Genomic DNA, 23,583 nt, shown 5'->3' with positions numbered 1-23,583 from the left:
TTTTTTCGCTCGCATCAATTGTTTAGTTATATAGCTATCCTATTTACGATTACAAATATTGATCAAAATTTTCCATTCCTTATGTAGAAATGTCAAAAATTTTCAGCTCGTGCTTCGCGCTCGCATTATTTGATTTTTGAAATATTTAACTTCTTCGTGGCTAAGTGCAAGCAGTCCTTAACAGGTAGGGCCTACCTTTTCGATCAGTTCAAAACGTATATAAAAATGTTCTGCTCGCATCATTAATGTTAGGAAGTTTCCAAACACTCATCCTTTTCATTATTTACAAAACATGAATAGAGTGTCTCGTTTTTAGGTCCAAATCTCGAAATTTTCTGCTCGCGCTTCGCGCTCGCATCAATTGATAAGGTATATACCTATTCTGTTTAAGTTACAAAAAGTGCATAGAATTTCCATTCTTTAGGTAAAAGTGTCAAAAATTTTCGCTCGCATTATTTGATTGTTGAAATATGTAACGTCTTCATGGCTTACTGCAAGCAGTAGAAGTAGTAGGTAGGCCTACCTTTTCTATCTGTTCAAAACGTGTATGAAAAATTTCTGCTCGCGCTTCGCGTTCGTAGTATAGTTGCATACACATCTTTTTCAGGATAACAAACATTGCCTAGAATGTCAAAATTTTAGGAAAAATACGTAAAATTTCAAAAAAAAATTGCTCGCGCTTTGGGCTCGCATTATATAATAAGGATTATGATATATATTTATGTTGATTTAAGAATAAAGCTAACTACCCCTTCAAAGAAACAAAAAAATCATGTTCGAGCGGCCGATCGGGGAAAATATGGCTGAAAAAAAAATCCGGCCCCCCTATTGGCGAAGGCTGGATCCGCCCCTGGTAGTAGCAGCAGCAGCAGCAACAACAGTAGTAGTAGTAGTAGCAGTGGCCTACCCAGGAATTTCCAAAAGGGGGGGGGGCAAATTCGTCCGCCCAAAAATTTGACAAGCAAAAAAAAAAAGTCCTAAAAAAAAAAGAAAAATGTCTTCAACCACAAATAAAGGATTTCGTACCAGAAAAAAAATTGACAAGCAAACATCATTTTAAAAATGTCTTCAGGATCTAAAGAGGGGGCCACTTGTGGCTCGTCAGGGATCAGTTTTGACTCGTCAGGGGGGGGCAGGGATACGTCCCTTGCATGTGTTGTGACTCGTCAGGGGGCAGTCTGCCCCCCCCTTAGATACGCTAGTGAGTAGTATAGTAGTAGTAGTACTAGTAGTAGTAGTATAGTAGTAATAGTAGTAGTAGTAGTAGTAATAGTAGTGCAAGTAGTAATAGTAGTAGTAGTAGTAGTAGTGCAAGTAGTAGTAATAGTAGTAGTAGTAGTGCAAGTAGTTACTCTTGCTGATTTTTTTGCTGCTGCTTTTGTTTTATAATTGTTGTAGTTAGGTTAGTTTTGTTTAAATTATACAGAATCGGTGTACTTCATGCATTTGATCTGAGTTCTGTAGATAATAGCTCACTCATCCACTGCAATGGTACGATATTGAGTAACGGGTTCCATGTTCAAGAAACACGCACGGTGTAATTAATCTCCATTCATGAAAAAGAAAGGGTCTAATTAGAATTATCGAATTGTGTGTTGCATTCAACGTGAATCCGAAAGTACACAGTATGATAATGGCTCGACAGATATTCAAATTAGCTACTCTTATTCCTACGAATGGGGACCGTTGGATAATATAGTAAGATAAGCAGGAAAAGAAAATGACGAAACACAATGTTGATGTGGGTTTTCGAATGTATTTTACAACATCAGAGTTCCCTCTGAACGTTATTGTAATAATCAACCTAGTAAAATTCTTTGATTTCTTATCCTATTTGTGGAACATATATATGTGTTCATTGCCTATTGTCATATAATAAATTGAATTTATTCGCGTAATATATATTCCTTTGCTATTTCCTGTATAAATAAATATATACATATATATATATAATCATAAATGGTTTAGTAAATGCTGTAGAAATAAAATCGTAGATTTTAAAAGGAGCATAGCTCTAAAAAATGAAAGGTAATAAAGTCACACTCTTCGTCGTTGCCCATGATGTGACCCAAAAATAAGAGAATTAAAAATCCGTTTCTGAAACATTCGTGAAAAACACGTCTGTTCATAATACATATATATATATATATATATATATATATATATACCTTGTACAATTGTAGGAATATTAATTATGTCTATAACATAAACATGGATATACCAAAATACCAGCGATTATTTTAAAATTTATCCAAATATGAACCATATAAATTGTACCGTATTGTAAATGAATTTTACCCTTCATCTATATATTTCCATCCGATAACACGTCAGTCGGTTAAGTGTCTGCCCGTCGAACCAAAGATCGTGGGTTCGAGTCCACCCCGGGCGGATGACTGAAGCCAGTGCGTTGTGTGTAAACGTCTCTCCCCTGTTTCATCGATGCAGGCAATGTTAAAGTGGAAAACACTCCGTCCCTCGGATAGGACGTTAAATGGAGGCCCCGTATATACGTCATAATAAAGACAACGCTGGATCCGTGCACTCACAATTACGTCACAATGGTAAAGTAAATGAAATGAGCACCAATTGCCGATGCAGAATCGGCTTTCTGTTTACACGTAGTAAAAAAGCCGATTCTGCATCGTTACCATAGGAACAGTGCCTCTCTGCCAATCAAAATCATGGAAAGATGTCAGATCTGACAACTTGTCGGATGAAAATATTGATGAAACGCTCCCCGGGTCACGCTGGTTGCGCATGCTCATTTCCACATACACTATCGATCTGTTATCGATCGTATTAAGGCGACCAGTTTATGCCTACATCGTGAAACGATTGAATAAAATGATTTGTTAGATTAAAATGGTCAAATGAAGTGAATGGTGTGAGATTCAGAGACGGGACTCAGATAGCAATGTTTTGGTGTGTTCCCCAAGGCTGTTTACTCGGGTCAGCCTTATTCTTATGTAATTGAGGTAAATGATTTCATTTACTCAGTTCTAATTAAAAAAGTTTGTAGGCAAATCAAGAATAAAAGCTTGTAGATTCGCGGGCCAGAGCCCAGGAGTCGACCGTGCAAAACGAGGGAGACACTGGGGTAGATTGGGGTGTCAATAGTAATCTTAATAAACTGTGGAAACAGAAATTATGCACTTAGTAAGTACCACGATTATACGGATGAAGGTCTATCGTGACACACAAATCCTGACATCGAGGCACAGACTGGAACCTCAAAAAAACGAAAAATTCTGTCGCGATACCTCTCCTTCTTTCAAAATTCAAAACAAAATGGCCGATCGAGACCGAGGCTATATTTTGTTTTTTGAGGTTCCAGTCTGTGCCTCGATGTCAGGATTTGTGTGTCACGATAGACCTTCATCCATTATAATCGTGGTAAGGCATAATTTCTGTTTCCACATTGTATTAAGATTACTATTGAGACCCCGATCTATCCCAGTCCCGTGTCTCCCTCGTTTTGCACGGTCGACTCCTGGGCTCCCTGGGTTAGTGGATATTGTTGTATAGTTCTCATAAGACATTATTTATTACGGATATCCAATCAAGATAATGCAGTTGTCACGATTGCATTTCAATAGAATCTGTGAGTTTATGAATACGGGACAGACCAAGAAATATAAAATAACCATCCTTGTTGGTTCTCTTTTTCAGGTTGGGTTGGGAGTATTCCTCTGAGTATCTCGCTCATGTTTGCCCCTCTCATCAAGATGGCTTCGGAAAGATTCGGCTATCGCTCGGTATCTGTATTCGGCATCTTGATGGTTTCGGCTGGGATCTTCGTGACATCATTCCTACCGAGTCTCCTTCCCATGTTCGGTACATACGGCTTGATGTCCGGGATAGGTGCTGGTGTTGTAACCGTCTGTGCCTTTGATCTGATCGTGTTATACTTTCCAGAAAAGAATACGATGCGAGCAGTGGCCATCGCTGTTACAGGGTCAACAGCAGGTAAGATATCTTTCATTAACTTAATATCCTTCAATTTGATTTATTAATCTGCTTCAGGAACACACAACAAAAAGCTTATCGTCGCTGATTGTAAGCTGTTCTAGACATAAATCTTCTGAATTGCGGAATAATGGAGCTAGCATTTAAGCGTTTTGTGCCCAAAATGTGGAAATGAATATTATAACCTTAGTTCATGCTTTTGGACCAAGAAGGGTCAGAATGGTTGATAAATCTGAAAATTGTTGATTTTGTCGTATTCTTTCTTCTATGCTCTAGGTATGTTGTCACTAACACAAGTCATGGATCTTACTATAAGAGAATTCGGCTGGAGGATCACGCTAAGAATTATGGGAGCCCTCCTCTTTGCCGTTGGACTTCCATGCGCCCTTACCTACACACTTCCCGTAGATCAACAAGAACACAATAGGAAAAGTAAATACTGCAAAGTGATATTTAAACCTGACGATACGACTGTCGATAAAGTATCCGAAGCGGTAGCTGATCTAGAAAAGTGCCCCTTGAATTTTCCATATCATTCTAAGATGGAAGTAGAATCAAACAAGATGTTTATATCTGGTAGTCCGCCAGCTTACAGAGTTGTAGACGGATTGGGTGAAGATACCACGAGTTGGCCCCTTGGAGAACAGCATGTACACGCCATTACTGAAAAGTCGGTTGGAGATCGTAATGTAGACGCTTATTCCGATGGTGAACCGGAAGTCAAAGAGCCAGAGAGTGCAGAGAATCGCTATCATCAATTGATGACGAACTGTAATGTGTCATCTCAAACACCCTGGAGTGGAAGCGAGAGCGGTGATGATGAGAACGATACGGTTGACGCAATCAGGGTAATCAACACGTTGAACGGCATCTGGCAAAGCGATGAAGACTCCCCAGCGACCATTGCAAGACGTTATCCGATCAGTAACCATCAAGGACCAACACTTTCGGTTGTTGGCCATGCTGGTAGTGCCTTCCAACCAGAAAAGCCTCTTGAGGATTTGCCAAAGCGTGGGATGCTTCGGAAGATCTGTACAACACTAACCTTCCCTGAGATCTGGATGATTTCTATTGCTACAATACTCAATGGAATCGGCGACTGTTTCTATTATGTAAACGCGGTGAGAAAGCAAATAGAATTTATCAATTTAATTTTTTGAATTTCAAAGGTACGACGAATGAATTTTGGCTGACATGCGTCGTTTTTACTTATCCGTTGCTGCAATAGAATTGGGACAGAGGGATGTTCTATCCGATCGAGCACTTATACATCTTGTATGATGTGTAACCCCATATTCCCTACATCGAATTATTTTTTATATGATATGATATTTATGATATAAACAGAGGGTCGAGAGTTCGAATCCTAGCCATGGCGTGTTTTCCTTCAGCAAGAGATTTATCCACACTGTGCTGCACTCGACCCAGGTGAGATAAAATTCCTCAAAAAGCTGTGCGCACCAGAATCGGTAGACTAGCTTAGCCGGGGTAATATAGGAGCGCCTTGAGCACCTAGCAAGATGGCTACGTGCGCTATACAAATCCTATATTATTATTATTTTATGTCAGTGTACTACTGATTTTTTACTCACGAACTTTTATTTCAAACTATTTCTATGTTCTTTTTCATCCTGTAAGTCCACTGCAGGGGCCGCGGAAGCGGGGGGGGGGGGGGATCTTCAGCCCCCTACTTTTTTCCAAAACCGTGTAAGAAAACCTAAAAATGACCATTTGATTGTGATTTTTTGCATGGTCAGCCCCCACCCCCCACTTTGAAAACCGTTCCGCGGCCCCTCAGACCGTGGATGTGTCTTCAATTCATAAACACGCCATTAACAATTTTTTAATAACCCATCCAAATAAAAATAGTAGTTAACATGAATTTTTTTGTGTAAGAATATTAATCCAATGCTGATTTCATTTTTGGCCGATATAATTTCGATCGACTGAGATTAAAATCAAAATGATAATGCTGTACAATAAAATGTTGAGCTATACGTTCATTCTATCGTAACTTTGTGATCTGTACGTTCACGTAACACGCCCTCAACGTTTGTTCCTTTGCAGATAAGCTATCTTGTGTCCGTTGGCTTTGAGGAGCAGAATGGTGTCCAATTTGTGTCTTTCACTGCGGTGTCAATTTTCGTTTTTAAAGTGGTCTTAGTTTTTATTGGAGAGCATCTTCCATTTCCGAGAATATTCATTCAAGTGATATCCAACGTTATCAGTATTATTGTATGGATCCTGCTAATGGTTGTTAGAAGCGTTATACCCGTCTACTGCACGGCTGTTGGTAAGTTGATTGTTGAATATAGTGCCGGATCTGGGGGGGGGGGGGGGGTTAGGGGTTTAAACCACCACCTCGGGCTCCCTAAATGATTTAAAAAGGAGTGTGGGACCAAACTACAACACCCATCACTACGGGGTAGGGGGTAGGAAGCATGTACGTCGCAGCTCATCGTTATTGGGTCAAACTAACTTGCCAAACCCCTCTCTCAAATTGCAAAAACAGGGGAAATCAATCATGGTATACCATCTGTCAGAAGAGAACTTTTCCACGCATGCCGCCCAAACAGAACAAGTATAATAGTAGTGGGATAGATGATAGTCAGTACTCGTAATAATCAGATAATAGTCGTTAAAAAAGAGTAGCAGCAGCAACAGTTCCCATTATTGTAGTCAAGTGTCCAAATGAATATTTTTCAAAGTGATAATTCGACATTCCGAATCCTTTTACAGTTGCTGGTCTTACCGTTGCCATAACCAATGTCGTCACGTTTAGTCTTGCTCCTGATTTCTTTGGCCAAGAGCGGGCGATGGAGACGTCATCCGTCATCTTCTTCTGCTATGGGACTGGGTATCTTCTTGGCTCTCTCGTGGGTAAGCAGTCTCCTTGTGCTCATCCGGTATGTTTATGCTTATGCGCTGTACAAGGCCACCAGACAAAAGCCAGGGTAATAGTATCCGAGTCCTTAATTGGGATTATGTTGGGTCAAATTGGTTAAACTCCGATAAAGTCAAGCTATTCTGGTCCTTTGTACGGGGGTGGCAATTACCTTTGATATAATTGTAGTTACAATAGGTCAAGGAATAAGGATACATCTATTGCAACTTAATCTTGCCCCATTTGACCACCTGAAACTGTGAGCACCTTTTACTTATGATCAGTGAGGTCCTACCTACCAGTCGACTGAATTCATGATTTTCTCAATCTTTATAGTTTTGTGCCCTTCGGGGAAGACCTTTACAGCAAATCAATTATGTGACCTTGAACTCGGCATCGGATGGCTAGCCCTTGGCCTTCGCCTCGGAGGCCTGAAGTCCTATGTCTCGGGAAGTCAGTCCTTGACCTTGTATTGGTCTCTGACACTCTAGCTTTAAGCATGTCCAGGGTATGGTTTTCTGGCTTTCCGCTCAACGTTTAATCCTATGACCAGTATAACCAGTATACAAACGTATTCTCCTTCCAACTACTAGGTCAAAGTATTGACAACACAGGCTCTTACAAGGGCGCCCTTTGCGCTTTCATCGGTATGTACGTCACATCCGGGATCTTACTGCTCTTGGCGCCTCTGTATCAACGCATCTTTGCACCCGAACGGTTCGTGACCTTTTACATACACCGGAGGAGACGGGATGAGAGGAGGGAGAGGAACCGGCTGAGAAAGAAGGACATACATCGCTGTAAGGTTTCAAATGGAGATATCATCGTGTGTGAACAAGTGTCAACTGTTTAACAATTCTTCTCATTAACCCTCAGATCATTGTGGTGATGATCGTTATTCCCTGGCCAAAAAAAACTAAGACAGAATTTACAAGACCTGATTTTAAATTGAATCCCAGATCTACGATGCAAAAATCAATGCGAATATCACAAGCATGACAAGGACGTACACCGAAAGCCCACATTACCGAATTTTCATGTGTGAAACAAAAAAAATGATAATGGCCAGTAATGTATCCTTGAGGAACGCCATAGTATTACACCTGGGGAGCATTTTATAAAACGTTTTGTCTGTGATTTTCACCGAATAATTTCCTCTCAGCCTCTCAGCCAATCAGAAGCAAGGATTTTCAGTAGCTTGTACCATTACCATCTGTCGGTGAAAGACACTCACAAAACTCTATACGCTATCAGAGCTGCTTTCGTGGGATCACCTACAGTCCAAGACGTTTTCAGGGTGGCACCTAAATGTGACCTTATTGAAAAGCAACTTAACAAAATAAATTGTTTTCTTGATGAAGGTTTTATATTATTTTCATTTTCCCTTCATTTTAATGAACTAGAGTTGGTTCGGTTCAGTTCACGGTGGAGCTCAAGAGTGTTATCTGCTGAATATGCTATCATCAAGCCCACTATTGTAAATCATAATAAGGAAGCTTCATGGTCTAGTGGTTTTGACTGGCGTTTCTTAATCAGGGGGTTGTGGGATTATATATACAGTGCGTATCAAAAAAAAGTTTACACTTTAAAAAAGCCCTGGGAATTAAAGAATATACAACATGTGGGTAATATTTTCACATATAATCTTGGGTTTGGGTCTCATCTATCCAATGAAAGTTAAAGAAATCTGTTTGCGCAGTAATGATCGTTTTCACGCTGTGTCAAGGGGAAAGGGCGAAATCAAACTTACCATGCGAACCATTTTTCATACATTTCCCTTGCACTTTTAGTCAATTGAAATAAAACGGATACATTCAAGCATTTTGTAACAATTTTGCCACCCAAATTGAAATTTCAACACTTAGTAAGCACAACCTTTACCCTTTTTGTGCCAGCTGGATCTGAGGAAATAGATAAATCTGAACAAAAGTTTATATCAGACATCTCCAGCATTTTTTCACTAAGGTTTTATCATTTAAAGTGGGTTTACATTTCATTTATCATTTAATATTTGATTCTCTACACTTTTTCCAAGCTTGACAATGATTAAAAAATGAAAATCAAGCCTAAGGCATTTCATGTAAATCACAGCTCAGTGTAAAGCAAATATCGTCACGATGGCCTTGGTGTGTGGGGGAGTGGGGTGGGGCGCAATGCACTCTTCGAAGTGTTTTGGGCAAGGGAACAAGTTAAGAAAGGTAAAAGATATCTTCAAATCAATTTTACTAGCTAAATTCCACGTGTTGTTCATGATTAAGGTCTACTTTTATTCGCATAACTATTTCAAAGTTCTGCGCAAATAATTTTTCACTAACTTTTCAAAAGTAAATGGTGCTCACTCAAGCGGAAATATTTTTCGACAGTTATATCGTCATTTGCTTAAATGGATCTGTACCAATGTTAAAATGTGGAAAAATCTTCAGGATATTACAAATGTATAATTTTACAGGATTGTTTCTAAGTGTAAACTTTTTTTTGATACGCACTGTATATATAACATGTATAATTATTACCCTATCAGACGTCTGAGCTAGTCATTTACAAAACCGCATTGCCCTACATTTTTCTGAATATCGGGAACATCAAATATATTGCCCTTGAAAGAACTATATTGCCCTCGTCTAAAGACTTGGGCCAATATGATGCAGTTGCGGGCAATATATTTGATGTTCCCCTTAAGGCCAGTCAATATTATATAATTACATATATATATATATTATACATGCTGCATTATGGTAAACACATCATACTTCAGGTGAATATAAACCTTTTAATACATTAAATAATATTAAATTTTAATTAATATATTAAAACTTAGTTTAACCCATTTTCAAAATTGGCTTAGAGCAATCTTTTTTTTAAACAGAATAATTTATTTTATCTTTCAAAGAAAAAATTGAAATTTTCATGAATTTATCTATATTGAATAATTGATAAGTATCTATATTTTGCATGAATTGGTGTATGTACCCTGCAATCTCAATGTTTATACTTGTATATTGAAAGAGATGAGATAAAAATAAAATCGAAAATGCTGTATTTATCATAATGACATTTAAGATACCGGAAGAGTTGATTGCTATTATGTGAAAGTAAATATTTACAGCCGTTGATAATTAATCTTTGAACCTTTCTCTAAAAAATCAATCATTTTGTCCTTGAAGTACTCTTAATCGCCTGGGTGCTAACATCTACAAACATCTTTTGCTTATGTTTTTCTTATGTCATGGCCGTACACAGCGGCGGGGGGGGGGGGGGGGAGTGTCCCCTCCAAAAAAAAAAAAGCGCTTGTTTCTTTTTACTAAAATCACAAAAATGTGTGCACAAAATCATTCAATTTCACTTTGGATTTAGCCAAAGCACCCCATGACAAGCTCAGTCGCTTCGGTCCCTCGCCTTTGTGTTTCTTCGAAGATAATTTTGCCCCCACCCGGAAAAAAACTTTGTGTACGACCATGTTATAATCTGCTCATATAACACATTTATGTCAATACGAATGTTATTTCAAAATGGTGAAAAATGGAACAAACAATCAAGACAAACATTAGAGGAAAATTTCGCTAAATGTGGCCTTTGTGTAAACTTATAAGGTTACGGTTTAATGATTACATTACTGTCGATAAAAATGTTACAAAGAATATAAACTATGTATTTTGAAAATATTCATTTATCTAAGAATTTGTGCAAGTTTATTCAAAAGATTTTATACACATAAAATAACAAAGTTATATCATCTACAGTGTATGTAGTTTCAAAAATCGTTTATATTATGATTAATGCAATTTATTCCAAAGATTTTGTATACATACATGAATACTGAGATGAATAGGTATTAGTCTACTGATTTAATTGATTAGTAATTGATCATTTATATTGTCTGCAGGATCTATGCAAGGTTTTTGTGTATTATATATAGTCATGATAATAATATAATGGCTGAATTTATCATAACTGTATCCGATGTTATAAGTTTTTGTGTTTGTTGTCGTCTTCACTCACGTCGATAAAGGATAAGTTCATCGCCCCTAAAAATAATCGTAATGAAAAAATATATATATATTTCTATTTATTGGTTTTTCGGTCATAACATTACAAAGGCAAATATATCACAAAGCATATCAATCACAATTCATAATATCATTGAGGGATAAATTCGAATGAGCTAGTAGATAGAACTGACTTTGTTAAAAGTAACCAGGTCATCGGATTTTTCATTTGCATTTGAACGCGCACATTCACATAACTGTTTTATTAAATCACGCGAAACCTTGAAATATTACTTATTTTACGTCCGATTTTGGTGAAATTGTGAGTATCAATATTATTTGTTTTTTTCTTCTTATGTAAACTTGTAGTTAGGGTGAACTTTACCTTTAAGAAAGTGTTGAAAGCAGAGCGGAAACGAAAGATGACAAAAAGTGGAGATAAGAATCTTTTTGCGCATGCTCAGTTCTCGGGAAATGCGAACTGAATTACCTTGCGCAGATGAATTTTATCTTCATCCTGTGTTCTTTATAACTGCTCTTTAACCTCCACTGTGTTTCAGAAAACTACCCAGGGGCGTAGCTACTGGGGGCACATGCCCCCCTGATAAAAAAAAATGAGCAAAAAAAAAGAGAGAGAGAGAGAGAGAAAGAAAAAAGGGGAAAGATAAGAGGGGAAAAATGGAGGAAAATAAGAAGAGGAAGACGAGTAAATAAAATAAGGTGAGAGGAAGACTTGCCAAAAAAAAACTCAAACTTTCATGTCACTATATAACATTTTCGCTCGCGCTTGTATTGTCTGTTCGATGAGATTCATATCTTGCTCAATAGGCTGATATGGAGCTTAAACTATCAAGTTTTGAAGTCAATATACAAAACATATTTCAGCTCGGACATCGAGCTTTCATTCCTTTTTTTATTTACAAATTGATTTTTTAAGTGCTCTGTAAAATGTCAGTTTTATGGTCTAGATATCAACATTTTCAGCTCATGCTGCGCGGTGGCATTATTTGATTTGCCAAGTTCCCTTTTTTCTTTGTGTATTCCATATAGTTATCAAAATATCCCTTTTCAGATGTGATTGTCAAAACGTAGGCCTATCGGCTAGCGCTGCGAGCTCGCAAGTTGATTGGTATGTATACCTCTAACAAGCTACTTAAACTCCCCTTTCATTACAGTTTATAAAAATATCGGCTCGCGATTTGCGTTCGCTCTATTGTTAAAATGTATTAACCCATGCGTCCTTTTCATAATTACAAAATTTTTAAAATGTCCAGTTTTCAGGCCGTAATATTAACAAATTTCACGCTCTCATTAAACATATGAGATTATTAAATAAGAAAATAACTTTTTCATAAATTCTTAATAACTAATAAATTCCTAAAATACATAAAATAATAAAACCCGATGAAATATCGACAAGTTTCATCTCGCGCTTAGGAATAACAGGAGAAGATAGTAATCACTTTCATATGATGACAAAATATCCTTAGAACAGGGATTCTCAAATGGTGGCGCGCGCGCCACTTGTGGCGCACCGAGCCTTGCGGAGTGGCGCGTGGGAGCCAGTAAAAATAAGAAAAAAAAATTAAACATGGGGAAAAAGTTTGATGATCTATTAATCTGTAATTGAGGTTTGATGATCGTTTTATTAGTAAGGGAAAACAAGAAAAGGAAAACAAAAACTTGGCTATATTTTAAAACTTAATTTTTTATTGATTTCCTCTGATTTTGTATGATTTTGCATTCGATAACCCCAATTATGGGGGATCGATCGTGTTCTTCTTTTTACTTATTCTCTGCTTGGTGTATTCATGTACGACTGGTACAAAGACTATATGCATCACAAGTGGTATGAAAGTCTCGCTCTTCGAAAGTTTCAACTATACGGCGTGTAATTTTCTCACTGCAAGAGTGTACATTTTTGGTAAGTTCTAATAGTCGAATAATTTGACAGTCAAAGAACACCCTGTTCATAGAAATAATAAATTTTGTTACCGAAGCTGATTTAAATCCAAAGTTGTAAAAGTAAAATGAGGTGATGTATTGTTTGCCGCGATTTTTTTAATGCACCTGTCACCTGTGCTTAACTGAATGAATGATGCCCGACGTGCACGTGGGTCGAGTGAGGGAGAGAGAGGCTGCAGTTTGGGGCGTCAGTGCAGTCTCGCACCGGGCCAAACCCCGACAAAATACACCTGACAATTAGTCACATTCAATTATCCTTCTCATCAGCTGGATAGGGCGGTAGGCGCACAAGTTTATTTCCTGATGTCTGACAAGGTATGACACTGCACTTGCGCCAAATTAAAATCAAATTTATTTGACATACAGTGTTGTCCCGATTTCTTTTTTACGTAATAGGTTCACATCTTTAGTTGATAACAAAAACTGTGTGTTTTTCATGAAAACTTACTTGAAAGGGGCGGTTTTTAGGGTGATATGCATATTTTGATGAGAAATTTTTTTGGAGATTGAATTATACTGCACAAGTAATAAATAAATTTGATAAATCAGTGAGTTTCATTTTCTATCTTCATTTCATCTTCCATACTGAATTGATTGTGATGTAATTATTTATATCAAATTTTTGGTGCTGAAGTTATAATCTTATCGAGTAAGTTCTTTTTGTTGGTTCTTTTGTTTTGAAACCTCAGTTGGATATCCATCTGGATTTCTGAATGAAAATGGCTGCTCCCCCTCCAAAGAAATTGAAAACGGACACTCGCAGGTTTCATGACGAATGGAAAATTGATTTTTTCTTCATACTTCCAGATGGACAAAATATGAAACCAACATGTTTGATATGTGGAGGAACCATAGCTGTGATTAAAAGGTATGACATTCAGCGGCATTACAATACAAAACACAAGGACACATTCGAGAAGAAATATCCACCAGGAAGTGAGGAACGCAAGAAGAGGATGGAACATTTAGCTAAGTCTCACGCAAAATCAGTAGCAGTGTTTTCTAGAGGTGGAACTGCACAGGAGAAAGCAGCAGAAGTCTCCCTCCGAGTCTCATGGATTCTTAACAAGAACAAACTTCCATTCACAGCATCCGAAGTAGTGAAGGAATGCATGGTTGAAACGGCAAAGGTCCTTTGCCCAGAAAAAGTGGAGACTTTCAAAAAGATTCCTCTTTCTAATGACACTAATACAAGACGCTCTGAGGTCTTAGCTAACAACCTTAAAGATGAACTGCTGGAAAAATTGAAGGTTGCAGATGCCATCTCCCTTGCCATAGATGAGTCAACTGACATCACAGATGTGGCACAGCTGGCTTTGTTTGTCAGATTTCTGGATGAGTCTTCAGGGACATTCCGTGAAGAGCTTCTCGAATTGCTACCCCTGACTGGATCAACAACAAGTAGTGATATTTTCAGCACAATTTCATCATTCTTTGATGCACACGGAATTTCCATCGCCAAAGTGAAATCCCTCCTAACTGATGGAGCTCCTGCAATGGTCGGGAAGAAAACAGGCGTGGCAGCAAGGATGAAGGAGGTTTCACCTGGGCTTCTGTCATTCCATTGCCTTATACACAACTCAGTTCTTTGTGCAAAGATCAACAACGACTTTGCTGAGCCCCTGAACAAACTTATTGAAATTGTGAATTTCTTGAGAGCCAAATCATCCAAGCAACATCGAGACTTGCGAACCTTTCTACAAGACGAAGAGGCAGAGTACTTTGATATTCCTTTGCACACAGCTGTACGATGGCTTAGCAAAGGGGAGGTGTTGAAGAGAATGTGGACCCTGCGAGCACACATCGTAAGTTACTTGGGTCAGTCAACTGATGTGCGTGCCAAAAAGCATCTTGGCTTTATGACTGATGACGGAATGATGACAAAGATAGCCTTCCTTGTGGACATCTTCACCCATCTGAATGGACTGAACCTGAAACTTCAAGGACGTGGAAAATCCCTGGCAGCATGTAGGAAAACTGTAAAGACATTTCAAGGGATGTTACCGGTTTATCTGAAAGATTTGACCAAAGACAAGAAGTACTTTCCCACTCTGAAGGAATATGGACCTAATGCAATTGTAGGTGCAGAATTTGTGCAGAAACTCATGGACGAGTTTCACACCCGCTTTGCGGACTTCAAGAATTTGGACAGTATCCTGTTAGTTGTGACACAACCATTTTTGGTAGACCCAACAGATGAAAGATGGTTGGAGCAAGCAGGAGCAATTTCTCCAGACATGTCCCAGCAAGACCTTCAAGAACAACTCATCGAGCTACAGGCTGATGATGAACTGAAACTGCAGTTCAATGGTCAAGAGTTGGAAAAGTTTTGGATTGAACTTACTGGTTTCCCTGTTCTTAGGAGCATGTCAACCAAGATTCTCACCATTTTTGGATCAACATATATTTGTGAACAGTGTTTTTCAAACATGAACTTCATTAAGAACAAATACAGGAACAGAATAACAAACACTCATTTGTGCAACGTTCTCCGAGTTGCCATCACATCAGTCAAGCCTAATTTTTCAGCACTGGCAAAATCTGGGAGAAGTCATTTCAGTCACCAGATCTGAGGCAGAAAGATCTGAACTAGCGCCTACTGGTATGTTTTGAAAAGTAATTTTGATTTTGAAAATTGTTGAAGTTTGTTGCCATTGGTACTATTTTCTGTTGATATTAATGAGAGACCCTAATTGCCAAGTCGTCAGGGGACTCTTTCCCAGTGACCCCCCCCCCCCCCCGTAGTACTTTACCCGGTCGCATGATGGAAAGTGGCGCAGTTGAGATTCTCAACAAGAAATGTGGAGCTTCAACAAAAGTAATTGAGAATGGCTGCCTTAGAATGTCCCGGTCATAGGCAAAATAATAATAAAAATATCAGCTTGCGCTGATCAGCTTGCGCATCATTTATTAAGTGTGATCCACATCCACTTTGAAATTTTCCTACACAGTGCTTGAAATAGAGCTTAAATTTACTTTTTTTCAGATCGGAATATTGAATATTTTCAGCTCGCGCTTTGAGCTCGCATTATTGTTCTTCATGATTAAGTTTGTAAATTTTTTTTTATAAAAAACAGTTTAAAAAAACCGGCTCGCAATTTGCGCTCGCATTAAAAAAAATGTAAACCCATGCGTCCTATTCATGATTACAAAATGCTTAAAATGTCCAGTTTTTAGGCCTTAATATCAACAAACTCATGCTTTACTTCACGCTCTCATTAAACATAATTATTAGATTAATAAATAAGAGAAAGAAAAAAAATCCTAATAACTAATAAATTGGCCCTTTTTTCAGAACTGGAATATCGACAAGTTTCATCTCGCGCTTAAAATATAACAGGAAGGTAGTCATCATTTTCATAAGTGACAAAATGTCCTTAGAATGCCCCGGTCAAAGGTCGAAATAATAATATTAATATGAGCTTGCGCTTCGCGCTCGCATCATTTGTTAGGTGTGATCCACATCCACTTTAATATTTTCCAACAGAGTTCTTAAAATAGTGGTTAAATTGACTCTTTGACATACCGATCCCTTTCACGATTACAAAAAGTGCTTAGAATTACCTCTTTTTTTTAGGTCGGAATGTCGAAAAGTTTCAGCTCGCGCTTCGCGCTCGCATTATTCAATTGTTGAAATAGATATCATCTTCATGGGTAAATGCAAGCAGTTCTTATCAGGCCAGAACGTTTATTTTCAGGACAAAATACATGAAAGTTAAAAAAATTAGCTCGCACTTCACGCTTGCAATTTGTATATATAGGGCTTATGAGATTATTTCCTATTTATGTCGTTTTATAAGAATACAGCTAAGAAGTGACTGTGAGGGGTTCGCATCCCCGACTTTGCATCCCCAAAAGACCAAAGTCATGGTTTTTGGTCATAAGAAAAAATTGAAAAATTATGCTTCAATGATAAAATATAGAAATGACCCCATAGAAAATGTAAATATGATCAAATACTTGGGTGTAACAATTGACTCTAGCATGACATGGGGAGAACATTTATCTAGTATTATTGTTAAAATATCTCGTACGATAGGTTGTATAAAGAGAATCAAACAATTTCTTCCGCCTAGGATTCTTAGGGAATTTATATTTTGCCATGATTTTACCTTACATTGATTATTGTTGTACATCTTGGGGAATCTGTGCAAAAACCAACAAAAATAAGATACAAAAACTGCAGAATAAGTATGCCCAAATAATGTTAAACAAGGACTATCTTACTCCCCAACATGAATTGTTGGCTACACTCAAACATGGCAAATGGCAAACAGTGGAGGAACGTATCAAATATCAATTTTGTGTTGCTTTCAAAATACAAAACGATTTAGCCCCAGCCTATTTGGGACCACTTATCTGCAAACTTATAAAACACGATATACTGAACAATGTCCCCTTGAAATACCCTGCCCAAGGACGAATTATAAAAGAAAATCTTCCCTCCATGCATTCAAACAACATTGTAAATCATTAAAATTCTGACTGTCATACATGTAATTACACTAAATTACTTGATGTAGATGTAATGATTCCATAATAATTGTTGATTTCACTCTATATGTATATATATAATGTATTTTGTTTTTACTTTATCGTTTTGTTACATACATTGAATTGCTATTCATGATGTAGAGTTGTTTTAAAAACTACAGGGCGCCTTTGGAAAGCAGTTTTGCATAATTGAACAGGCCAACCCTGCAGTATAGAATAAAGAAAACCAATAAATAAATAAAGCAGATATCAACGATAAAGATTAGTGATAATAGCCCAGGTGGAGTGATAGATAGAGAGATCGGGGGAGAGGAGAAAAACGGGGATAGGGGGAGGAAAGAGGGGGGGGGGGGGGCGTGAGTGAGACGGTATGGAAGGACATTTGAAGCGGGAATAAATCAATTATGTTAAACAGAGGTTCCCAATCAATCTCAACCAATAATTTGACTAGGACAGATCAGATCGTTGTTGCAAACGAATCAATATTTGCAACCTGAATCATTTCGCTGAGTGGCCTATTATAGGGGACCTTGTTTCGTTATTGGTGAAAAAATGTGACTTGATATCCGTCGTTTTATGGTTCATTGTTTGTAAATATGACTATGAATAGGATATATGTACGTGGTCCCTGAAAGTAACGTGAAATATTTTTTTTTTCTCATAGCTTGTTCCTATATACGAGTTTAACTCGATCCCTCGACTTGTCATTCTATCAATTTTTTTTTTCATTTTAAATTGCTTTAAATTAAATTCAAGGATCAGGGAGACCCGGCAGGGAAAGTGGTTAAGACAAGGATTAAATTATGAATTTAACAAAAATGAAAAAAGGAATCTCTATCCTTTCGTGCACATCATTCGTAAGGAATGTCGCTCGTTCTTTAATGAAGTGTCGTTTTTTTTAAATCTATTCCAATATAGGGCCTGGATCTAATCAGAATAGCGCCCTCTTCGGCCGAGTATCGATATCTTCACTTTCTTGTAACTCCATTTATCCACTTATGTTTGTATTCATTCACTAAATCAATGCAGCTCTTTTTGTCTCACACTCTCTTTATTAATTCATTAAAAAAGTCTAGTTACCTCTAGCCTTTATGTTTCTTATTGATGCAATTATTATAAAAATAATAAAATGATGATAAATATTCAGTTCTTAAATGTTTGATACTAAGAATTATAGAAGGTAGGACCATTTCGCCTTTCTAAAACAGAATATCAATTAAGTATCATTATTAGTAATGATAACTATAATCTCTATTCATGTTCTTATCTGTAGTTAAAAGTTACCAATTCATCTAATATTATTCATATTAAAAAAAAAACAGGTGGCAGGGGCCTGAGGTAATCTAATATTTCACCTGTTGGGGGGGGGGGGAAAGAAAATTCCACAAAATAAATAACCATACAAGCAAATACTGATGTGATATTTTGTTTTTAATATTTCCTTATATTAATATACATAATGTATCCTTCACACATCAAAATAGAAGATAATTAATTGGCATGTACAATGAAGGGCACTGCACAAATCATATAACTTAAAAGTGCAAAGAATATATATGGCACCCTTGTGCGATACAATATAGCAATACTGTGATTGAGACAGTGTGTCCACTTTGGGGTGACATAAATATAATAAAGAGATTACAAAATGAACAACAAATACATGTAGAATATAACATGAACAAAAAAATGTGATGAATGTCTAAATATATGAATATTTTCATGAATTTTGTATTTTTATCTACTTGTTAAATCTTCTCGATTGATTAAAACTTAACTTATTCTGGGTAAACTTTCTACCTCGCCTTTCAAATTGTGATAAAATTGCCATTCTTAAAATACTGTTTTCTTGCAAACTATCAAAGTACGCCTTATGTTTTAGAATATTATTATCAATCTTGACAAAGAAGAATCCACATTTATTATAATTGCTTACATTTACGAAATTTATAAAGGACCTTTATAATCTACAATTTTTTTTACATCCGATTCACAGTGCTATTCATTTCATAAAATTATGAGAAGCCAAAAAATCCATATAACTGTTAATATCATACATTTCTTATGTTGTTTCTTATTTTGCTTCCCCTTGCCTCCATGATGACGAAAAATACTTCAGTTATCATTCCCAGACAGTTATAAATTATTTGAATGTCAAATGAGATGATAAATAGAACATTTACTAATATCATAAATGATATTATCAATAAGATTTGTGCCACAATTGGTTTTTAGTTAAACCACAACTTTCAGAATATGGGCCTAATATTCTAACCTGAATCAATTACTTCAAACAATGGTATTCATGCATATAAACTAGAATACTGCCCACTAGTTGATATTTACACTTCATATCTTTGCATCAAAATTCATCAATATCATTTATAAATACCACACAAAATGAATGGATTATCAATTACAATAAATAACAAAACTACATGTATAAGCTGTTCTGTAATATTCACAAAAATGTCCTTCATGTGAACTATTTTTATCATTTAAAAAAATCACAAGAAGATGATTTGTAAAAATATGTAAAATTGCAAATCAATTACTATCTTTGATTGAACAGAAAGTGTAGTGAACATGGAAAGGAAAAAATAAATAAATTAAGGTAAACCTAAACGCAAATCTCTCGTATTTTTATCAAAGTGGAAGCCTATTAATGGAAAGTCTTCGATATAAATTCTAAATGTTAAAAAATATGCATGAATTTGCATACATTATAGCTACAATGCATACAGGTTCAGAGTTGCATTTTGATAGTCTGCAAACACAGACTCAAATTTGGCCATGTCTAGAGTGGATACTTTCCATGAGAGAAACTAGTCTCATTACTTCAGACTCTGCATTATACACTATGCCAAACCAAAGGTCTGTGCCTGCAGACTAGTACACTGTATCTTACTTAATACAATAAAAGATGAGAATGAAATTGTCACAAAGGAACAGCTGATGAATAATTTTTTTTCATGATTAAAGTGATTGGTTAACATTGGTTTGACTTTTAAAAAATCTGAGCTAGAAGGTCACACTTGTCACCTGTGTCTGTGATATGTTACAAAAATGAAGCCCAGAAAAAATTGCGTTCGAAAATAATTATTTAGTGCTTCAAAAATTGAAATATAAAGTGACTGAAAACACCATCTTAATTTCATCCCATACACTTATGTGTACTATTTAGGCGTCTATAAGACGCCTATTTACAAAATCGGGGTTTGCCTTGTAGTTTTAGCTTTTCATTCTCAATAATGGTTGTTTTCAGGGTTTATTAGTTCTAATACATGCACTTGTACACATGTTTCATCTTGGTTTGAGAATTTTTTTAATCGGCTGCTCACAAAGTTAAACAATACCTTTAAGTAAAAACAACACTCTAAAATGGTAGGTAAATACATGATTGTAAGAATCATTACACTTTTAGAGCATTATTTAAAGGGGAAGTTCATCCCTGCGAAAAGTTTGTTGTAAAAATGGCAGAAAAATAATTTAGAAATATTGGTGAAAGTTTGAGGAAAATCCGTTAAATATTAAGAGTTATTAGAACTTTATAAATTTTTGATTTGTGACATCATTAACGAGCAGCTGCCAAATATGTTATGTAGTATAAATGCAATAAAATTTCATTTTTTAATGTTTCATGATGACCTATTTTTTATTTTATTTTTAGGAGCATATGAGAAGTGATTTATATATGCAGAAGGTACAATAAACAACATTTTCATTTTCTGAGAAAAAGGCATTTCATTGATTTTTTTAACCATACAATATGTCGTAAAGCTGCTCACATATGACGTCACAAATCAAATAATTAAAATTCCAATTACTTTTTCACTCTTTGATGGATTTTCCTCGAACCTTCGCCAATATTTTTAATCATTTTTTCTGCTATTTTTTGACAAAAATTTTTTTGTCAGGGTGAACTTTCCCTTTAAATCACTTTTCAAATTTCATGTGATAGGCAGGAACATGATACAATATGAAAGCTTTATATTTACAGACATATTTGTATGGTATACACATCACACACATTCATAGATTTTATATTCTATGAGTCAGATTATATCATCAGAAAAAAAACATGCTTTTAAAAGTTGATACAAAAACTTGATTTTGAAAAATATATGCATACACACATTGTCTACATGTAAATTTGGATAAATAAATGAAAGAAAATAGTGCCATAGGGAAATGGTAAAAACTATCGATCAAGGGCATAAGAAAGATTCACAGTGCATTAAATGAGTAAATTATTACCCGAGGGAAATGGTATAAGATATTGACCAAGGGAATATGAATATGAAAGGTGACCTATTTATAGTAACTAACCCCCAAATGGAACTGGTAAAATATATTTACTGGGGAATATGAAATATGGATGTGAAAAAAAGGAGTTGAATTTGAAGAGCACTGTTACATGTACATGATAAAGTACCTTTGTACAAAGTTAATAATTTTTTTAACGATCAGACATCAAAAAGATAATATACCATGATTAAAGTTACACTGTACTTTGATACATCAAAATATTTTACTATGTAGAGAGTTTACAGTTTGCGTTTTGATTATTTAGAACATCAAATTTCAATATCCTACTGTGCTTAGATGCAGCTTGAGCTTTTAAAGAAATTGTCCATTGTATACTTCAATCATTCAATATTTAACAACAAATATAAAAAGATATTTTATGTTTATTTAGAGTTACAATTTATGCTTTAACAGAATAACAAGTAAATTAACATATTATTTAGAACAACCAGTTCAATAGAAAGAAAATGTCCATTGTATAAATCAATTATTCAATAGAATTACAACTAAATGAACATATTTCTTATTTAGAATAACATCAAACATCAAAATGCATTTTAGAATATGACAGCTTGTGAAAAATATTATTAATGGATATTGTCAATTGTATAGCTTATTTAGAATAATATCAAATATCAAAATTCTTTTTTAGAGTTTAGAATTACAGTTTGTGCTTTTAGAGTTACACATTTCAATCTAGGAATATATTTCCTGGTATCGCATTGCAATTTGCCCTTCCTTTTTGAAAGACTGCTCTGCATAAAGTCTTTTGTATAGCATATTTTTTAACCATAGGACTGTACATTACTTAGTTGAGAGCTTTTCTCTTATGACCAAAAGAGCTATTCAAATTTGTAAGGCAAAATTATTCCATGTCAATTATTCAATAGCACAACAAATATCAAATTATATTACGAGTAGGGTTACAGTTTGTGCTTTTATAGAAATTGTCCAATTGAATAAAACCATTATTTAGAATTAGATCAGCATAAAAATGTGTATCCATAATTAAAATTTATGCTTTTATCATTAATGGATACTGTCTATTGTACAGATTACTTAGAATAATATCAAACATAAAAATCCTTTGACTTTATACAGTTTGTGCTTACATAGAAATTGTCCAATGAACAGGCACATTTATTAAGAATAATATACTAGTAATAAGTTGGCTGTGTTTGGTTCTACATTTTGTTACTGTCCAATGTACAGGTAAAATTATCACCATTTAATGTTTCATTAAACCCAATTCTATACAAACATTTAAAGAGCAAAGATATAAGTTCTCAATGCCTAGCACACTCCTAATACTTTTGACTAAATGAACCATAGACAACTTTGAACAGTTAAGTACATTATTATCTGCCATGAATATTTCAAAGAATGTCCATTATTGGCTTTACTAACTCATAAACAAGATCAAATTAAAAGAAATATATATTACAGGGCATATAAAACAAATTAGAAGAGTTATAAACCAGAAAGAGGAACGATAAATTAGTTGATATCAATAAAAATTATCAAAATAAAAACTAAAAAGAAATTAGTTAATTGTGATTCCTTTATACCCCAAACAGTAATAACATAATGATTGCACTAATTTTGGAGAATAATACTGTAAAGTGTCCATATATCTGGCATTGTTTTCATCTTTCCCTATTACACATTTCATGATTGTAAATTTCTGCTACAAAAGTGTAATTGAAAACAAAACTGCTAATCATTAAAAAAAAATAAAAAAAACTCAGAAAACTCCATAAGATCATCATTATCCCGGAATCATAATTCCGATTGCACTGTTTAAAGGATTAATATTTGGCCACGCTCAAAGTAGCCGATTGACATCTACTTATCGCCATTTTGTAAATTTTAGGAAAACTTTTTTCAACAGTTCCATTTTCAAAGGTAACTATTGAAAATGCATGTTGCTGTATAATCGATAAAATACTTCGAACTTGCATAGAACGACCTTCCATA

The 23,583-nt window shown here is 35.6% G+C and overlaps 2 protein-coding genes across 2 annotated transcripts; both read left to right on the top strand.

Annotated features, from left to right (window-relative positions):
* Positions 1-3,678: 3,678 nt before the first annotated feature.
* Positions 3,679-10,801, top strand: LOC135157825 (uncharacterized). Its single transcript, XM_064114787.1, has 5 exons — positions 3,679-3,969; positions 4,246-5,090; positions 6,037-6,262; positions 6,709-6,849; positions 7,447-10,801. The coding sequence occupies exons 1-5, from the start codon at positions 3,708-3,710 to the stop codon at positions 7,704-7,706; spliced, it is 1,734 nt and encodes a 577-aa protein (XP_063970857.1). The 5' UTR covers positions 3,679-3,707; the 3' UTR covers positions 7,707-10,801.
* A 2,722-nt stretch (positions 10,802-13,523) lies between these two features.
* LOC129274252 (SCAN domain-containing protein 3-like) lies at positions 13,524-15,377 on the top strand. The gene has a single exon (XM_054911089.2). It carries the CDS (start codon positions 13,524-13,526, stop codon positions 15,375-15,377), a length of 1,854 nt encoding a protein of 617 aa, XP_054767064.2.
* The last annotated feature ends 8,206 nt before the right edge of the window (positions 15,378-23,583 follow it).

This window comes from Lytechinus pictus, unplaced genomic scaffold (genome assembly GCF_037042905.1).
Source record: "Lytechinus pictus isolate F3 Inbred unplaced genomic scaffold, Lp3.0 scaffold_20, whole genome shotgun sequence".
Classification (NCBI taxonomy): Eukaryota; Metazoa; Echinodermata; class Echinoidea; order Temnopleuroida; family Toxopneustidae; genus Lytechinus; species Lytechinus pictus.
This window is presented reverse-complemented; position numbering and strand designations above follow the sequence as displayed.